Source organism: Corvus brachyrhynchos, unplaced genomic scaffold, assembly GCF_000691975.1.
Source record: "Corvus brachyrhynchos isolate BGI_N302 unplaced genomic scaffold, ASM69197v1 scaffold80, whole genome shotgun sequence".
NCBI lineage: Eukaryota > Metazoa > Chordata > Aves > Passeriformes > Corvidae > Corvus > Corvus brachyrhynchos.
This window is the reverse complement of record NW_008236769.1, coordinates 11,667,467-11,687,560: the sequence shown is the minus strand read 5'-3', so window position 1 is coordinate 11,687,560 and position 20,094 is coordinate 11,667,467. Positions and strand designations below refer to the sequence as shown.

At 40.0% G+C, this 20,094-nt stretch overlaps 1 protein-coding gene across 1 annotated transcript in view; it reads right to left on the bottom strand.

The window, feature by feature from the left end:
- Window positions 1–1,709: 1,709 nt before the first annotated feature.
- MXD4 (MAX dimerization protein 4) overlaps window positions 1,710–20,094 on the bottom strand; it is a 41,001-nt gene continuing 22,616 nt past the window's right edge. Inside the window, 4 exon segments of the mRNA XM_008645090.2 lie at window positions 1,710–7,040; window positions 7,042–7,150; window positions 8,145–8,304; window positions 11,331–11,445. Of these exon segments, the coding sequence (XP_008643312.2) occupies window positions 7,004–7,040; window positions 7,042–7,150; window positions 8,145–8,304; window positions 11,331–11,445 (421 nt within the window). The 3' untranslated portion in view covers window positions 1,710–7,003.

Here is a 20,094-nt window from a genome sequence, read left to right as displayed (position 1 = left end):
GGTTTTTTTTTTTTTCCTAGAAAATTGTTTGTTTACTCTCCTGACCCTGTTTTGAATGAAAACCCGAAGCAAGGCTGATCAGCTTGGCTGTCTCCAAATGGGTTTGGTTGGTAAGAAAGTGAACCTGTGTGTGGGAACGTGCACTGGGACTCAGCAGGGACTGTGCAGGACCAGAGCACTCCCTCCTGCTCCATCTGTCCCATCAGCCTCCTGGCACCTCATCTCTAGTGGGGCAGGGGTGGCACAGGAGAACAAGAACAAGCTTTTGGGGGGCTTTCCCAGCGCTGTGTCCTCCTCGGCTTGGGGAATGTAAAATCCTAGCAGGCTCAAGGAAAGCAGCAGCAATGCCAGCCCTCTGCTCCTCCTCTGGCCACCAGAATCATTCCTTTCTTGCCGTGCCACTATCATTAAAAACACTGAGTAATTCACAGTTTCTAGAATAATAATAACTCATAACTTTGCCATTAAAACCACTTTAAAGTACCTCTTTTAGAGGAAGCTGATGGTTATATCATTATGAATTTAATTATCATTTAAGTCTCTTTTCTATTTAAATAGGTTTTGACAAAACATTTTCATCCTGAAAGGCAAGACAAGCTTCTGGATATTTAGTATTAAATTTGAAACATCCATCATTAGCAAAATGAGGAAACTTATTTTTCTTATAAACAAATGGTATGATACAACAAATGTCATAAATGAAGCTGTGCAGATCATAAACTGTACAGGATTTACAAAAATAGTGCCAAGACATTTATAATAATATTTTACCCAGTGCAATTCATGTGCTGAGAAAACTGGTGCTGTCACAAAGTACAGCACTGCTAAAATCTTATTATAGCTATTTTTTTTCTGTTGGAGATTAATTTATAATAAGTTATTAAGTGCTAGATTGTATTTTATGTTTATTTTGTGATCATGTTAATTTCAAAGAAAACTGTGATAGAAAAATTTGTTGATTATGCTTTGCGCATGAGTATTCTACTGATTCAGCAGCTCAGCTTATTCAAATCAAATATATCAACAAGCTACTGGCCACGATTTCAGCATAAAACTGCTATTTCTGTATTTTTAAGATATCACTGTATTTAAGACCAACATGTGTGACAAACTGAAATACAAACCAGTGGATGTCACGCACTGCAGATGAGAATAAATAATGTAATTCACAGAAGGATTTCAGCTCCGTCCCTCCTCTCATCTCTCATCAACTAAAATGCTCATTTTTGTCTGGCAGCACATCACTTTTGATGTGACTTTCATATTTGAAAAAATAAACATGCAGAACTTGTAGGCTGCCTTTTAATGGTTTTTTTCCCTGTCTTGCACGGAGCTGAAATGATTTCAAGTATAATTACTTAGAACAGACACTAATGCATTTCAATTTGCACTTTGCAAACAGGTTAGTTTGTCTTCAGAAATGTAATAGTGGAAATTTATACAGCACCCATGGTTAGAGACAAATAACGTTAATGACAGTTGGGGTTGCATTGGGCCAGTGTGTGTAAAAGAACTCTAAGTAGCACCCCAATTTTCATACCATGCTATTCATTTGAATTGCTAAAGCTCAGTGAGCTCCTTATGAAATAGTTGACATGAAATAAGCTGACATGTAAAGATTTGCAATATGTAAAGAACTGCAAAGAGAAGAAACACTATGCACAAAAAACAAGTGATGAAAATTTAAAAAAACCTGAGTAACACAACAAAAAGGTATAAAAATTTGTATTTATAGTATGACGAGATAATGATACAACACAATACTCCGTGTGCTACAGAACGTAGCAAGCGCCATGTACGTGCGTACAAATGAATCTGTATAATACAGTAAAATGCATCCCACAGACTATGGACCATTCCTTTGGCTCTGGGATCCAGAGGCTCTGGCACAGAACCCACTTGCTAACACCTTTAGGTAACAATTTCACCAGTAAGCAGCAGAAGGCTCTCAGTCAGTGCTTCACCTGCACCAAAATTTCATCACTTAAACGTCCATACTGCACAGACCCTTCCAATGCCATAAATCCTGCGTAACCACAGTTTATGCCTCTCATGCAAAATGAAAGAAAGGAATTCTGAACTTGGGGCGCCTTCACTCTGGCTGGCCATGCCTCCCCAGGAATCCTTTCCTGGGCTCATTTACAATACTTCAGGCAGAGAGAACAGCCAAGGTGACCAAATAGTCTTTTGTATTTCATATATCCCCTGCATTTTAATTCTGGGTAGCTATGGAACACACTTGGATGTTTTCTTTACAGCTACCAATTAACAACAGTGCATTTAGACAGTCACTTAAGCAAATTGGCTCATTTTATTGCTGGTAAAATTAATTTCTGATGTGTTTGCCCCATTAGTATTTGTAGGGAGTACAGCTCTTCCTTAAAGGGTTCCTAAAGGGTTTCAACTATTCTTCCATCAATTTTGGAAAGTGTAACTTAATGGATTAAATACCAGCACTGTTACCGGCTCATACCACATACAATCAATGGCCTCTACCATTTAAAAACAAATTTAATAGATTTATGAAAGAGTAATTTGTTTTGCAGCGATTCCTTTATCAGCAGCATCATAAAATGAAATGTATAAAATTAATATTACTTAATTAAAAGCTGTGATGATGTGGTTCTTTTCAAAAATGTGTTTCTTTCCACACGGCTGATCTGCAAGGATGAAAAATTTCACCACTAATTACCAGTCTGCCAAAAAGTTGGTAAAATGGTGAAATAATCACTTGTCCAGGAGCAGAGACTGCTGTAAGTACCTCCAGGAAAAGCAGAAGTACCCGCTCAGAGGAGGTCTGCAGGCAGAGCCCACACTCACGCAACTTCACGTCTGTTTCCCAGTTCTCTTCTTTTGGCATTTAAATTCATCCACTGAAATGGGTTACGCAAAGTGTACAGTCAGATGCTCAGAATACTGGTATTTATCACTGTAATTTATTTGTAGGTCAATAGAAGTAATTTTTTTTCTATTTGCATTATCATATGTTGTTAGGCTGCATGTGGTACTTCTGAACCCATACTCATCCATGTCAAAAATGTAACACCACTTGAGGTCAGTCTTAATTCTGTAAGTTAGATCAAGTTAGATGTGTTAGATTTTAAGTCCTTTTTTCCAACTCCAAACCTTACAGTAATAAATTAGGATTGAAACTCATCTATAAACACCACATATAAAACTGTCCTTCTCATGGCTTTTGGGGAAGCTTTTAATTTCTGTTTTAACTTGCTAAAACTCACTCTGAACCAAGTTTGTTCTTTGCAGAAGACAATACAGGATCCAGTCTCTGGTTAATAATGTGTTATTAGCAGGTTAATAACCTGCTCTTTTCAGAAGATAAATAAATCAGCTGCAATGGGCCTGGCAGGGTACAAGCTGGGCAGAGAGAGGATGGGTGTGAAGGAGGATTCATCCTCTGAATTGCAGCAGAGAATGTGCAGAAAAAACTAACAATTTTAGGCTGGCTTTTTTGTGCCTCCCTCCGGTGATGGCAGAGTGCAGTCACGGAGCTGGAGGAAGCACTAATCCAGGAGCAATGAAGAGGCGTGTATCCTCCAACACCTGCGTACTGCAGGGGAAAGCCCTTCCTTTCTTCTTCCCCAGGAAACAGGCCAAACCTCTATGTCTCCATAAAAAGAACTTTGCGATCACTTCATCCCTTCAGAGCCTCTTCCACAGAGAAAAAGACCTAGCAGCCCTGTAATCTTGTCCTTACTGCTTCTTTTCCGATGTGGTAACTGCAGAGGAAATGGATGAGCTGAGCAGTAGCACCTCCTCACCAGCTAAAAAGCACGGTCATGACAACACGGCAGAGCTGCCAAGGTGGTGGCAGGATTAAATCTTGCAGCAAACAGTTTGCCTTTTGCAGTCCCACTGTGGGCACAGGTACACTTCTGCACATGCATGGAGCACACACACAAGTGTCCAGCTGAGAAAAATTAATAAAAATAACACTGTTTGCATCCCAAGGTACTGTGGCCACAGGCAGTGCTGCACTGGCTGTTCAGCAGCAGAACCACGGCCCTGAAGAAATGTCAGAGCCCTGACTGTCCCCACGGGACTGCAGCTCTGATGAGGGGGACAGACCAGTCCCCAAACCTGACCCTAGGAACTGCTGCGCCATTGCCTCTAACAGGGCTGCTGCTGGCCAGGGGCTGTGCCTGAAAATTCCACCTTAAGTTGGACTGTGCTTGAGGGAGAATGACACAGGCAGTATGGTGTCATTTTTCTTTACCAGCATAATAGCTCCCAGCTGTAATAACTGAAAAAGTAAAAACAAATAAACCCTTTTTATTTCCACTCAAGATTATTCGAGTAATTTTTATTGAAAATATAAGATCTACAAAGCCATGGATACCCAGCGTGGAAGAACTCATTAAGTTAGCACATTCATCTTTAAAAGGAAAATTTCAGGTTGACCTAAGGTACAATAATGTTCAATTTAAAGTCTCGTTTTTCCTTCTGTAAGTTTCAAATCTCTTTTCATTAGGAGGTTCTGTGCAAGAGCTGCTTGTCATGAAAGGAAACACTTTACAATCCATGAATGTGTTCATTATATAATAAATGAACAGCAACAATATACTAGCCTCTTTTTTTTTTTCCTGTTAACAGTCGTGTGTTAAAGTAAACTCTTATTTTTTTTTTCCATGATTTGGAAATTAGTTACATATGCACCAAAGGAGCTAGTAATTTCTGCTGCTTGTCAGCTACACACAATGAGTATATTGCTGTGTGCTTTCCCCAACAATGAGGATTTTAGTAATATGCAAGGTGTATAGAACGTAATACCAAAACCTGCATCACAGAAAAGGTTAATTGTTTACTTATTCAGCTGCCAGAGTTGATAACCTTAGGCCCCTCCCCAGAGCCAAAGTAGGGGTGGCCATCCATTAGGTTATGTAAATTAAATGTATACGTTTCCTTGTTGGCAAGTTCCAAGCAGTAAGCGAGAGTGCAAACAAGGATCTGTAAGCTGCCACAAAATGTATTCATATTTCTACTCCATGTTGTAAGAGCCAAAGGGAGGACACGTATGTCAGATGTTGAAAGAACAACTGAACCTTTGCTTTTGATCATTATGGTCAGTCTGTCATGAGGTCTTGTATCCAAATGCTAAAAATGGCACCACACTTGGACATCCCATAGCCTTACACAGTACATTTGTGTTTCCCAAGCCACTGAGCGCTGGTCTCACAGAGACCCTGACTTTAAAAGCTAACAAAAAATAGATTCGGGTGCTGAAGAATCCAAGGGAGGGCTCATACAAAGACAATTAACCCTCGCACCAAAACCTAATTTCATGATTTTACTTAAAGCCACACTGAATCAGTTGTGAGAGGGTGAAGATATAAATACACCTCTCTGCTTCATCCGTAAGAAGGTGGACAACTGACCATTTGAACAGAGGGTCTTGAAACAAAGCTTAGTTGTCCTTTAAACAATGAAAAGGAGAGGCATACATAAATGGTCACCAAGGCACAATATGACAAAGGTGAAGAGTCCCTGAGACTCTGGTCTGGGTCTGTACCATTCCCCTCCCTATACAAGTAAATGAGAACATTTAGGAAAATATAATACAAAATCTCTTACAGGAAATATAGACTACACTTGCTAAAATCACTTCCCTAAAAGTGTTTATAGCTTTTTTCTTTTTTTTTTTTTTTTTTTTGCTTTTTTTTTTTTTTTTTTTTTTTTTTTTTTTTTTTTTTTTTTTTTTTTTAGCTTTTTTCTTTTTTTTTCCTTCTTTTTAAAATTTTTTTAAAAGACCTTCTTTAAACAGATAATGCAAAGACTGGTCCATTTTTTTCTTACCCGGCAAGCCAAGCTCTAATGACTTCACTAAGCAGAAGTTGTATTAAAATACATCTTCATAGTATTGCTACAATTTGGGTAAATATGTTCTGAACAGCTTGATGAGTACTAAATAAACTTTGCTGTTTTACAGCATACATTTTAATTTTTTTGCACTTTTTTAAGAATAGAAAATGCAATTATAGTGTGCAAAAGAAAAAAAATTATCTTCTAGCTGAATACTGTAATTTTAAGCCATGCCTTCCATAAAAATGTATTGACATGTGTAAATAGAAGAAAAGAAAAAAAAATACAAGCAAACAGAGATTTCATTTCCTTGCAAGGAAAGATTTAACTATCACAAACTGGATCACTTGAGTTCTGTATTCTTTAGAGAAAGAAATGAAAACAACAACCCATAAAACCACTGAAATGCTTCAAATGTCATCCATTCCACGGTAACAGGTTAAAACTGCCATGTTGCTTTCTACTGCTCCCGTTAACATGGATAGAATGATTTGCTGCTGGTTGGATATTGAATACAAAAAGCAAAAGAAAGTTGAGATCATCCCACATGAAGTCATTATTAGAGCTGGCTTTTCCCCCGTTTTGAAGTACAGTAGTGACTTGTAAATATGACCTTTTCTAAAGATCATCTGAGATTTGAAGATTTATCTGCCTGCTTCACCCAAAAAACAACTGCTGAAAGAATTTACTCTATGGAGCCCACTATACAGCATTCAAAATGTTTTGGGTTTGGTTTTTTTTCATGAAAAAATACCACAAAAAGTAGTTTTAGGTTTTTGTACCTCTGAATCACTAACACATTGTAGATTCCATTTATTCTTCCATGTTTGAAAATGGTTTCTGCAAAATCAAAATAAACTGTCAAACTCCCTTATGCCATGCTTCCAACAGTTTGAATTTAATACTTCTTGAATGGAATGACATAATTTATTTCCTTTAATTTGCAGGATGGCTACATCAAGCTAGCTTTAAGTCACAACTGTACCTAACCACAGTTCTCTGCAGCAAACCCATGATTTACAATATCTAATATTGTGGTTACGGTGCAGGGAACCGTGGGTAAGAAACCTCCATGTCAGAGTATTGTGGTTGGGGTTTCCCGGAAGAGTGGCAGTTGACACCTCTGGAATATTCATATATAAGTGCTTCAGTCAGATGGTCCTGAGTTGAGCGGGTAACTCAGGCACTATGAGAGCCTGGCATTCAGTCTGCGGGAATGTTCACCCTCCGTCACGCGACCCGCTCTGCAAACTGTAGTGGTCTTCAGCATCACTGGCACTTCCAATACTGTCCATTTCACCTGGAGTAAACTCCATTCCTTCAATGTCTACTTCTAAAGAAAACATAAGAAGGCACATTTTCAGGAAGCTGTAGCAACTAGTCATGGGCCAGTGTCAATCAACATCCAGGTGAAACCTGAATCACACTTCAGTTTCAATAATAATAATAATAATAATAATAGTAATAATAATAACAGTAATTAAAAAAAGAACTGGCACAGTAATTCCTGAGGAAAGGATCATTTTGTCCATCTGAGAATTAAAATCCCTTCTGTCCTCAGCCACATAAATATACTGCATGACATCAATACCAAATCCTTTCCCAGAACTGTTCCAACCTGCACACAGACACTAATTTAGAAAAAAGCTGACCCTCAAAGGCTGTCGTACTGCAGCACTGTCCGTAGTAATTCCAACCATGCAGGTGCTGGCTGGCCATGGTGTGACCACCAGGTAACTGCCCCAAGACCCACCACTCCACCACCCTGGGCCCTGAAACAGCCAGCCTGGGCGAGTGTTCTGCACAGAAAGACTTCCAAATGGGAAAGTAAGAAATGGCAACAGACAGCTTGATGAGCTCTGTCTCAAATGAAAACCAAGTGCAGAGAATCCTTGGTCATCATTGCACAGAAAATGTTTTAAAATTTCACAATAAATGATGCGGAATTAATTTATTCACACAAAAGAATTAAGCCAAATAAGATTTTTTTTTTCCATGTTATGCCAGCCTTACCAATAATTACACTAAAAATTCAAAACATGAAATGGTAATTGTTTAAAAAACTGGCAAAAAACACATGCAAGATAAATAGCTTTAAAAATTCACACAATATTAATAGCTTAAAAACTGATTAAGAAAGAGACTGTTTTTCAAAGAATGTGAAAAAGATGTGGCAATGTTTTACTCTTCCAATCACATTATGGAACAATTTTGTCTGGGTTTTGTTGAAAGCTTGATTTTAGTTCTAAATGACATTTTCCTGTTTCCCTACTTCCCTTTTCCTTCCTGCTCCTGCAGGCCCCTCTGGGAAGGCCTGGCTCAATTACCTTGTTCAGAGTCAGTGGATATTGTTGATCCCATGCTGTCAGTGCGGATTCGCTCCATGCCCTGCACGGATAGCTGCTCCAATCTGCGCTTGAGGTAGCGGTGCTCCCGCTGTAATTGTTCTTTAATATTCAGAGCTTTCCGGTCCTGTTCTTCCAATTTCTTAAAGGGAGAGAAACACAGTAAGCTGTCAGTTTGTACCCACGTCAAAGCATAAGTAACTTAAGGTCTTCTCATAAACAGTAATTTAAAAGCAATTTAAATATTTTAATTAATTAATATAAAGTTAAAATTAAATTTTAAAGTTCAATTTTTTAGTTAGCATTCTGTAGAGGTCAGTACAATTTTAGCAGGCTGAATTTGTTTCACAATAAATTATATGGTTACAGGGGAAAAAATAATAATATTTTAAAAAAAACCCTCAGAGACTCTCTTGCCACTAGCAGACATTCCTTGGCTAAGACTGAATTATTGTTGCCTTGGTTGTGGGGAATATTTAGATCATTTTATCAGGCAAAACCGGCATCATCTTTGATAACTCGAGCACAGCTCAGGTTTCAGTGAGAACATAACGCCTCTTTAGCTGAGTCTCTGATTTCACCTATCACCATAAAGGAACCATCGTGAGCCTCTGAATGTTCTCCCTCCTACCACAGGCCATGGAAAATTTTAGCATTTAAAAAGCTTCATTAACAATAAATAAGCAGCATTAATTATATATAGGAGTTTACTAACAACTCTCTTTATTCTTGCATTTTTTTCTCCTTGAACTTCTGCAGAGCAAGTGTGATAATTCTGTGATACCACCTGAAAAGTCAGTGGTATTAATCCAAAATTTCTCAGCAAACAGCCTGTGAAAGAATCCTTCCACATATCTGCCTAAAGTCTCCCCTCTGACAAAATAAAAGCAGGTATTAATTTTGCAAATAAAAAGAATACTTCCCACCCGGTAAAATGTGCTGCACTGTTGGTCCAAATGCAGTAACAGGAATATTATCTTTTAGTATTTGAACTGAGCCCTCTTCCAAATCACTGGTAGCCATTTAAAAGTAGTGACTATATAATTTGGGAAGAAAGTGTTAAGATTAAAAGCACGAGGGATACACAAAACAAGACATCTTTTATTATTAAAAAAAATTATCTATCTGATGCAGTAAATTACAGGTTGTAGCAGTAAAAGCACTTATAAGAGTGAGCAGATTTCTCTGTGAGCTGTGTTTACACAATCACTGAGATTTAGGAGATGTGCAGGGAGTGAGTACAGCTGCTGAAGATTTCTCCCTGCCGTCTGAATGAAACTAGGCTTGGTTTTCTGAGGAGAGCGGGCTGGGACAGTGCACAGCAAACCACAAGCAAAACCCTTTCAGAGATTTTGCTTTTCCAGTGCAAGCCTGAAATAAAAGTATTTGAAAAAATAATTGACACTCTTGAACGGGGCAGTTTCCTGGCTCAGTGAAATCCACCTTCTTCTGCCTCATTTTGAGCCCCCTCCCAGGCAATGCACTCTGTAGATACTCATCATAGGTGGATACACAATGTTATAATAAGAAAAGGGGTTGGTACATCCATGTACACAACAAACCAAATGTGCCCAATTGATCAGACTTCCTTTTCCTGTATTTTCCTGGCTGCAATCCCGAACTCAAACGACTATTTTAGGAAAGAACTCAGTGATTCATATCCAGGAGACTCAAAACTGTCCAATCTTTCAGAGCAAATTTCAATATATGGGGGGGGGGGGGGATGTGTGTGTGAAAAGTTCAGAACTAATGACTGTGTTTGAAATGCCAGCCGGGCACGGGCAAGCTCTGGCAGTGCAGGGGGGGGAGCTGACCTGACAAAGGGAAGCAATTAAGAGCTAACCCAGTTAGGGCAGGTTCAGTTAAAACCTTAAAAAGAAAGTTAAACTTCAGTCTCAGTTTTCAGAAAATGAGCACTTGGTGCTGTGCAAGACGGATCTGGAAAGAATCTGTTCCCAGCTTTTTTTATCAGCAGCTGAAATGGTAACTACAGGGCTAATCTCACACACTCGCCACTTGTAAAAACAGTTTTTCAATTTGTATGCATAAGCCCATGATAGGGGGGCAGCCCAAGACAAAAACCACATGCAGTGCCTTTCATGCATGTTAGCCTGAATTATAAACAAGAGGCCAAAATCTCAAATGGTAAAAACAGGGGTTGCCCAGCTGGAGCAAATGTGCTTAGAAGTGCTGAAAAAGTAGCTCCATAAACTTGTTCACAAGAATGGTTTTGCTTAAATTAATCTTTAATTCTTCATATGAATCACATCCATTTCTGTAACTGCAGTGAATCTTAAAGCTGTGCATCAGCACGCTGTTCTCCAAAATATTCCAAGATTACTAGCAGTGTTCAATTTTGCCTGACACTTTTCTTGACCTGTTTCTCTGTAACACTGAAAAAATGCCAGATGAGTAATTATAGTCCTGGACACAGCAGCAGAAACCTGTTCTTTAACTTTTACATTTGAATACCTCTTTGTCTTATTTCTGCATATAACCCTGTTCCCTGAAAATGACGACAGTGAAAATGGGAGAGAAGGTGTGTTTGGAGAGAGGAGGCCTGAGGAATAATTTCTTTTGAATTACCTGTGCAAATGTAGAACCTGCACTGCTGCTGGATCATAGGTGAGATCTGAGGCTGTTTTTTGTTTTAAACTTGTAACAAGGGGAGCAGCAACTAACAGGGATTGCATTTAATTGTTTCATTTAAATGAGAATCTGGTCAACAAAATGTTGATGGGGATAAAGCTTGCTAATAGGTATGATCTTTTTGATTCCATTTTTTTTTCATCATTAATGGATCTGGCTTTTTACATTTAAAACAATGCAGTACAGTGCTACTTTGCTCAGTCCTTAAAAAATATATATATTAATCAAAGAACAGCTCTGACAGGTATTTTTTTAAATTATAGTGTAAATCATTAAATACACTAGTTATCAGAAAGCAGAAATCACAAAATCACTGTTTTATATATTTGAGATGCTAAGTTGCAAAGCACTAAACCTTGACACTGTGACTGAAATCCCTGCAAGTAATAAAGGCCAATAAATCCAGAAGATTGGACATATGGATACGGATTTTGTGTGAAAATTTGTTTTCTCTCTATGGACACACATTCTGGAAGATTCTCCCTTAAAAGAAATAAAAACATGGATGAATGTTTTTACCTTGATATGCATCTTAGCTCTTTTCAACAGACTTAGAGTGGTGTGTCTGGTGCTGTCCGGCCCGAGAGGCACAAGCTGTTTTAGCTGTTCCAAATATAGCCGGAGTTTAGCCCGCCTGCAATCATCAAAAACGAAGAGCGTTGTAGTAGGGTTGCACCCGAACAGAATATCCTATATGCAAACACCATCTGTTTGCAGGACCTCTGTGCAGAACTCGAGTCAACGGTGGCTTCCTTTCCCCTCCCTTTGGCAAAGTTTCAGACTGAAAGGTCACTTGAAATGCAGTAATGCTGCTTGGCACACTCAGACAGGAGGCTCATACCTGTATTTCAAAGCAGTTTGCTCAGCCTGGTCAGTCCCATCTTAACCAAAGGGGAGTATGCTCAGAGATCTGAGACATCCAGGCAAGGATTCCTTACCCTATGGCTGGGTAAGGAAAAAACCCTGGGATTTTGCTCCAATGCAGTGATTTCTGCAGGCACAGACAGAGCTGTGGGCAGCTGCAGACCCTGATCCCCTGATCCCCTTCTCCCCATTCTTGTCCCTGCCTGCTGCAATAGGACCCACTCCTGCTATGCAAGGCAATGGCATCCATGCAGCCCTTCACAGCTCAGAGCTGTTTCCAGCCAAGATTTGTCAATGTATTTTAACAGAGAGGTCTTGATGCCCCTTCTCCTCCCTTCTACTGACCCACAGTCCCCCCAGGAGGAGACATTCTTCCTCTCACTGCACAGCGTTTGTTATAAACACACAAGAAAAAACACTTCCAGCCATATTCCTCAACAACAGGGTCCTGGCTTTCTCTGGTACTCCCTTGCAAGTGTCCCTACTGCTGCTCTCAACATCTCTCCTGTACTACTGCCCTTAATCTATCAGTAAAAAGAGGATGAACAAAGTACTATTTCTACAAATGTTTTCCAAACCGTCTTTGAGAAAGCAGCTGGCAATACAATAGTCCACAAAACAGTTGCTTGACCTATCCAAAACAAGGCAGTGGCCAACCAAAGAACCACATGCAAGTGCGCTTCTACAGTTACATCCTAAAGAAAATCTCTCCTGGTTTTAATTCACAGCCCTTGCACAGGAATCCACATGGTTCTCCAATGAGATAGAAATGGATGTGGAAGTGCTTCCACAAGTAACTACTATTTTCCTTTCTGCCAGCCTGTTACAGGCTGAGCAAAGCGATGACCTGGAGCCAACATCACCCTCACAGCCATAAGAATAACTGAAGCAGATCACAAGTGTGAGGTGAATAATCATCTTTTTCAAATTTCCTCGATGCTGCACGAAGGAAACAAACACTGCAGGGAATTTAACACTTCTGGTCAAGAATGAACTTTCTTTGAACAATGAATTCAGAACCACGATCCAGCATCAGTGCCTGAAATGCGGCTGAAGAGGATTCAATATACACCAAATGACAAATTACACACGTATAATTGGAATGATCAGTGCAATGTGAAAATAACCTGAGAATTAATGGTAAAAAATCCCAAACCAAAATAGAATCTAATACAGAACAGTAATGACTACACACTCACATATTTAGTTCTGTCTGCCTATATATCAACAGTGTACTAGGCAAGAAATCACAAAGCATGTCTGTAAAATTGTTAATTTTTTCTTCAAGCCACTTAGGGAAAAAGCATTTTTGGTGAAAACATGATTCAAAAGAGAAAACTGATGACAGACTTTTTGTTTAGGCCTGGGGTTTGTTTTTAAATACAAGGCTCTAAACTTAAGCATCTTAATGCTTTTATTTAAACAACACCAACAAAGACTGGCCTAAGTATTCACAAAAATAGCCCCATCAGATCCCCTGAGGCTGCTACCTTAAACTGGAATATTGATCTTTAAAATAGTGAAATGTCCAAATTAGGGACCACTGGTATTTATACAGAAAATCTTAATGAGGTTAAGTTTTTATTTCTGTGTCTGTATCTAACAACTGCTTGGCTGGGTTTGCATTTTAAATACAAAAACTTGCTTCAGGGACTAAATTCAAATAATCTTTTTGTTTTCTAAATGGCTGCTGAACATAAACACAATTGTCTGCATCACTCAGCCCAACCTGGATGCAACTGGATTTAGACAGAGGACAAGAAAGTGGGGACTGAAGATAAAGGAGGATATGGGAAGGAAGAGGAGAAGGATAGTACCAAATAGTAAACAGAGAGGTAAACACCTTGAAATGGAATGATCAGTATACTTGGAGCAATTAGAAGTTTGGTAAGGAATATACAGAACTGCTGATCAGAGATTTACTTAGTATTACTTCTGGAAAACATTAATGAAACCAGACTACATACTAAACTTATCTGTCTCTTGCTATTTGAGGAAAGTCTGCTTACCACAGGGAGTAGAAAGTAAGGCTTTAGTGTGCTTCCTTGCCCTCAGTTGGGGAGTCCACAGAAATACCGCCAAGGGTCAGGGGCATGGCCATGTGCCTTTTTAAAGCACTAACTCTTTTATGTTACCTGCAGGTAGAGCAGGACCTTACAGAAATGCCATGAAGAACACAGGACTGAATCTAAGAAGAGTATTTTTAGTGACCAGTGAGAAGAATTAGAAGAGCTGAGTATTAACAAATCTGCTTTAAGGCTTTTTCAGTATTACCAACTGATAGTAGTAAATGTAATAAACACACTTGCTGAAAGACCTCCTCTAACTTTATCTTTTTTTTCTTAAAAGGACTTTTTCTTTCATCTAATTACTCAGCACTTATGAATCCGTTTAAGATATTAAAGCATAAACGTTATATAGATCTTTACATAAATGCAGGCATGTTTATGTGACTAATTCATATATTATAATCGATGGCATAGATTGTGAATGTACAAAAAGAAAACCAGCCCACCAAAATCCCTGTGGTAGTGGAGTAAATATCCCCACATTTTTCATCTTGCACATCTTAGAAAAAACTGTAAGAATGTAAGAAAACATTTCAGGCATGTTACATTAACAGATCACACCAGCAGGAACAAGGGACTCAAACTTCACAGCAGATAAGTTGTCTCATACAGACTCTGCCAGCACTAATTTCTCTCTTTTTCTGCAGGGACCTGACAGCTTTTGCTTTTCCTTGGCTGCCTGTGACCACAGGAGGAGGGAAAGGCACTCACAGAGGTAATCACAGCCAGAGCTGCTTTGTGTTTTGCAGCTCACGCTTTAAATTCCACCTAAAAAAAAAATATTTTAAAAAAGCAAGAAAAAAGAAAAAGAAAAAGCAGCCTGGTGTCAGAGCAACGGGGTAACAGTCTCTGTGCATGAAATGTGGTTGAAGTTGGGTAATTATGCTCTGCTCCAGCTTCCAACCCCACTGCTATGTCTTTGCCCACACCAAGTGTGGTGTCTGGCCAGGAGACCAGCACTGACAGAAGTGGGCACTTTCCTCACCCCATGTGGATGCACAGAAATATCCCCTTCATCACTGGTACTGAATTCATCTGGGAAGGTATGGATCTAAAAAATGCCATCCAAAATCCAAATCAAGCCTGCAGCTCTCTGTTTTGGGTGTAGCCCCACGTATGGAGAGGTGCATGGGTGCCTGGTTTGATTTATCACATTGCCCTTTGTGCCAGATGATAAAGGGGTTTCAAATGTTCAAGATTCCAGTGTTTCTCCATAAGCAAGTTCACAACAGGGACCTATGAGTCTGCATTACAGCTGTTCTAATGCCTGATAAGCCCAGACTGGCCAGCATTCCAGGGCAGTGGCCATGTCTAGCAGCTGTCCGGTGGTTCCTCACATTCACATAAAGGACAAAGCCACCTGCTGACAACTGACCCAAAGGCTACCAGCTGAAATTGCTTTGAACTGGTTTTGAACTCACATAAGCCATGATGGGCAAGAGTGGCAGGGATTTCAGAACCCATGGCAGAATGAACCCTGGAGCCCCACAACATGGAGGGACAAAGCAGCAAAAAGGTGTTATTAAGAATTTTCCTACAGAACAAGGCCATCCACCAGAAGTTCACAGGAAGGCCACTCACTGATTCTAGTCCTTGGAGACTCCAGTTTGCTCCAGTGTTTGGCTATGGAAAGGCAGGTTCACCACTTCTCAAAGAAAGGGTTGCCATACAAAGGTAAATTAAGATCTTTGACCCTAATCAATTTCAAAATTGCGTTAAATGAGTCTATTAAATAATGGTCAATAAGCTTTGCCGCATTTATGAAATCCCAGATGCGAATCCATTGTAGCACACCAAGAAATGGAATACTAAGATGCAGAGGGGGAAAAAAAGAAACAAGAAAGTCCATTGTTCACCCTGGATAATCTTCATTCCAAGGAAACTGCAACAACTCCAAGAAATTCCTACAACTACTTGACAGGCGGTTGCAGTGGGAACAAAATACTTCTCTGTAGGGATAAATAATACAAGAGGCAATGGCTGTGAATTTGGAGGTTCACAATGGACACTGGGAAACAAATCTTTTATTGGGGCAGTGGTGCACAACCAGAATAGGTTGCCCAGAAAGGCAGTCCCTGGAGGTTTTTAAAGATTTACCCAGACAGTGCCATAAACATTCACAGACATACATTCACATCTATGAACATGTAAATCAAAGATTGCCTGTAACACTTCAGCATTTGACTCACAAGATTGCTCCCATTCATGTACCAGAAAAACATCTACAGCTGTGTGGCTTAAACCTGTGCCACTCTGATTGATAGAATGCTGGTAGGTTTGTGGAATGACCCAATCCACTGCAGCCTTTCCACAGGGGCTCTCCAGGGCTTTCTCATGCCCAGAACAGCAGAGAGAAATTGCCTGCAGCCAGTCACACAGCAGATAGCTGTTCAAGCAGTAGTTGCACAGTTTTTTGACAGCAGCAAAGGTGTGTTTCCTAAACCATTCAAGTATAAATCTAGAGACTTTATTTAGAGGCCACTGAGCTGCACAAAGACAGCTGCAAAGGCAAGGTGCATATCCCAAACAAGCTGCTCAGTCCTCAGCATGGCATGCCTCAGCCATGTCACCTGAGGCTGTCACCTCAGCCTGGTGACATTAAATGGCCACAGACACTCATGATACAGGGTGACAGCATCGAGTTCCTGTGAAATGTGTTCCTGTCCATCCTGCCACCCCAGCTGGGCACTCCCTGCAGACAAGCTTCCAACAGCCGTCCACGTGTTTATGGTAGCTAGCACAGGGTGGGCATTTCCTGGAAGCTGCATCCAAAGACAAACAGTTCCCACTGCTGGCATTGTGTTCCTGACTGCCAGAGGTCACTTGCTGAAAGTGTCAGAGGGGCCATGCTCATCTATTTCTGAACAATTGTGAGAAAGAGCATAAAACTCACTAGAGAGAAGTCAAATTCATGACGAGTGTTCACCTTGCACATCCTCCAGGTCTCACTCCACAGCCCCCCCAGAGTACAAGAATGACTCCCACATGTACCCATTCTCTGCTGACCCAGAGCTGGCTGGAGAAAGGAAGGAGCAACTCCATCAGCAGTTTGTCATCCTGTGGGAAGTCCCAGAACAGTTCTGTCTGGTCCACACCTGCTCCCTGCTACTAACAGATTGCCCAGTCTGGCAAAGGAGCTGTCCTGGCCATACTGGGAGGCATTGTAGACACGCAGCATCTCCAGCTGATGAGCAGCAAGGATCTGGAAGGTTAGGAAATGGCCAAAAAGCCACTAAATGTCTGCATTCCCACACTGCATGCCCTGAACTTCCCTTTGTGCTGGCCCCAGCAGAAATTGCCTGGTTAGACATGATGTTGCTGCTTCCACATGCACAGCCCATCGTACCTCTCACCACAGTGCACCACTGAAGCACATGTGGGCATGAAACAATGCTGGCCTCACAAGGAGGCCCTAATTGTGTTTTCCGTAGGGTGCCTTAGTGCTAAAAACACTTGTGTGACTGAACACGTGTCTGTGTTTCAGATGCCCCAATTTTAGTCCACTAAACTAGCTCTGTGTATGGGAGGTTGACATATTCTCGAACTGCTAAATATATTTGTTTGGTGCTCTTCTGAAAAGGACACTATAAATCAAACTCAAGCAATGCAATCACTACAAGCTACACTAGTGAGAATAACTGATAGATTTGAAATAGATGTAAAAATTAAAGATGTCATTTCTGTACATTAACTGTTTCAGTCCAAAAACCAGACAGCATCAGACCTTATCACAAGGCAAATTCAGTACAAATACAAACTAAGCCCCTACTTCAAAGAACAGAAATGTATTTGAAATGAATCTAGAAGAAGACACATTATTACAAACTGGACAGAGTTACCAAAGCATTTCAGATTCCTTCTCTAATGTTTCACATTTTTTTCCTACATTCAAACCTATCCTGGTGCTGTGCAATGAAGTTAATACACAAAGGTTTAAATATAGAGCAGTTACTAAATTTTTCATTGTTGCATAATGACTATGTAATCTGGCTTAATAATGTGCATAGGGTAAAGTCAGAGAAGAATCTCTGCACCAAAAATTCACTTCTGGAGTCAAATGTTATCCAGGTACACTATGAACCAAAATAGCCCGGCCACAACTTTGGGTCAGAGTCACCAGCAGTGAACTAATGGTTGTGTTTCGTCCTTAAAGCAAGGTGATTTTATCTTCTTGCCAGACATGAAATTCAGCATAAAATACAGAAGTGAGTTAACTGCAATTGTAAGACACTCGTGTTTTTACAGGAAGACTCTTCACAGATTTATTTATGAAATGCAAATACCTGCGTACAAGGAGCACTCGAGTTTTCGACAGAATCAGCAAACAGAAGCTCTGGATACTTTGTGACAAGCACTGTGTCAGGATGCACACAGACAGCATCATTACTCATAAACTTATCATTATTTCAAAGCTTTCTAAAAATGCAGAAATGCAGCAGTAAAAACTTTCCCATTGTGACTTCAGGGTTCACTTGCCACCAAGGTAAAATTAGGGCGAGAAACTCTGCCTGTCTTCTGATAACAGCTTCAATTCCTTCTTACTGGAGCTTGACACAACAAGGCAACATGTCTTAGGGGCTGCAGCTCTTTTTATTCTGTGCATAGTCACACTCTGAAGTGGTGACAGAATTTTGCTGCAAATTGTTTTAATGGTACTGAAAATTTAATATGTTCATGTTATTTTGCGCAGTCCTGGATATCATGGCCACACATGCAGTGTAGGTAATCATGTGGGATTACTCAACTCTGCTTAGTAGAAGCTGGTACCTAAGCATACTTGCCTCGCTCTTCTTTAAGCTAACACTTTTATTAAAGTGTCAGGAATTACAAATTTACAGCTCTACGAGACTTTTTATAAGCTACCAAAGACAACTTTGTACTAATTAAAATGCATTTGTTTACAATGGCATTTAAAGAGATTATTTATAAACTTCCATCTTAAGAAATCACAGAAATTCAATCAGATAAAAATGGTTCTAAGGAAGCCTATTTATTAATGGTCCAGACAGTATTTAGCATATCTCCAGCAAAATATTAAATATAATGCAGGATAACAACCCTCCACTGCAATAAAAAATCCTGTTTCTTTCAGATTTATTTCACTCATGAACACTTTTAATACTTTCTCCTGTACAAAGGATATCTCAAATACTTCTTTTTTTCTAAAAGATGCTCTAGCTCACACTTGAGCTGCACAATCTAGTTCAACTACACAACAAATTTGCTTTGGTGAAAAGGAAACAAAACCTCTTAGTATTAAAGCAGTGTACCATAGCAAGGCACCCAGTGTGCCGATTGCTACGAGATGTGTGAAAAGCTTGCTCACAGCTGACTGCCTTGGAGTCAAACCCAGAAAATGCAGTCTTGCTCTTACAGCAAACCTCTTGGCTTTTTATTATCCGAGGAAAGATAAACCAAACACCAGTGTTCTGCAGTAAGCTGGGGGTCTTTTTCATGTTAAAAATAAAATCCTGAAGTTTGAGCACTAGTGAAGATTCATCCAAGACCTCATAGGGCCTCTGCAACTAAATTCAGCAGTAAAGCTCTGGTGGAAACTAACAGGCAGAAAGAGCGGTGAGTGCCTAATTGCAGTGATTGTTAGTGAATTAAATGCAACAGCCCTACAATCAGTGCAACTGCCCGCTTTATTTACTGAGGTATTAACTGGGAGTTTCATCCTCAATATGCATTTCAGTGTGCTGAATACTTGTGTGCATCTGTTCTGCTAAATTGAAAGCAGCCACATCGCTTTAGCAGCCAAGCGGTCTTGGGGTACCTCAGAAGTGTCCAAACATGGGATAACAACTGCTGCAAGTGCCTCTTACTATCACAGGCTTTCAGAGAGTCAGTGCTGCTCTGCACTTATCTGCAAGTTTTCATGTGAATAGTGCTCAGCAGTGTCTGGTGCTGTTCCCAATGCTAAGGAAATAGAAGAAAACCTCTGCTGTCTGTTAACACAGCTTATGATTATTTCCATGTTTTGCACATTTTATCACTCTGAAAAATATTTTAGTTCTCTTTTACACTATATCTAAACGCAGACTACAGCAGTTCCAGCGCATTTTACCTATTTTCCCTTAGTGCCACTTCAGCCCACTTGCTCAGTCCAGACTCCACACTTGACCTTTAACTTTTTACCTTCCAAAAGATGCCACTTGCTCAGTTTTAGAACATATACATGGAACCAGAACTTATTCCTACATCTTTCAGTACACATAAGTTAATGGAAGCATCTGCAGTGCCACAAATGCATGCATTTTTGGCCAGCTAAGCCTCTTGGCAGCAGTGCACAGAAAGCTAGCTGGGATGCAAACTGGGGACAGGCGAATACTGGCTGGTCTGTGAGAGGG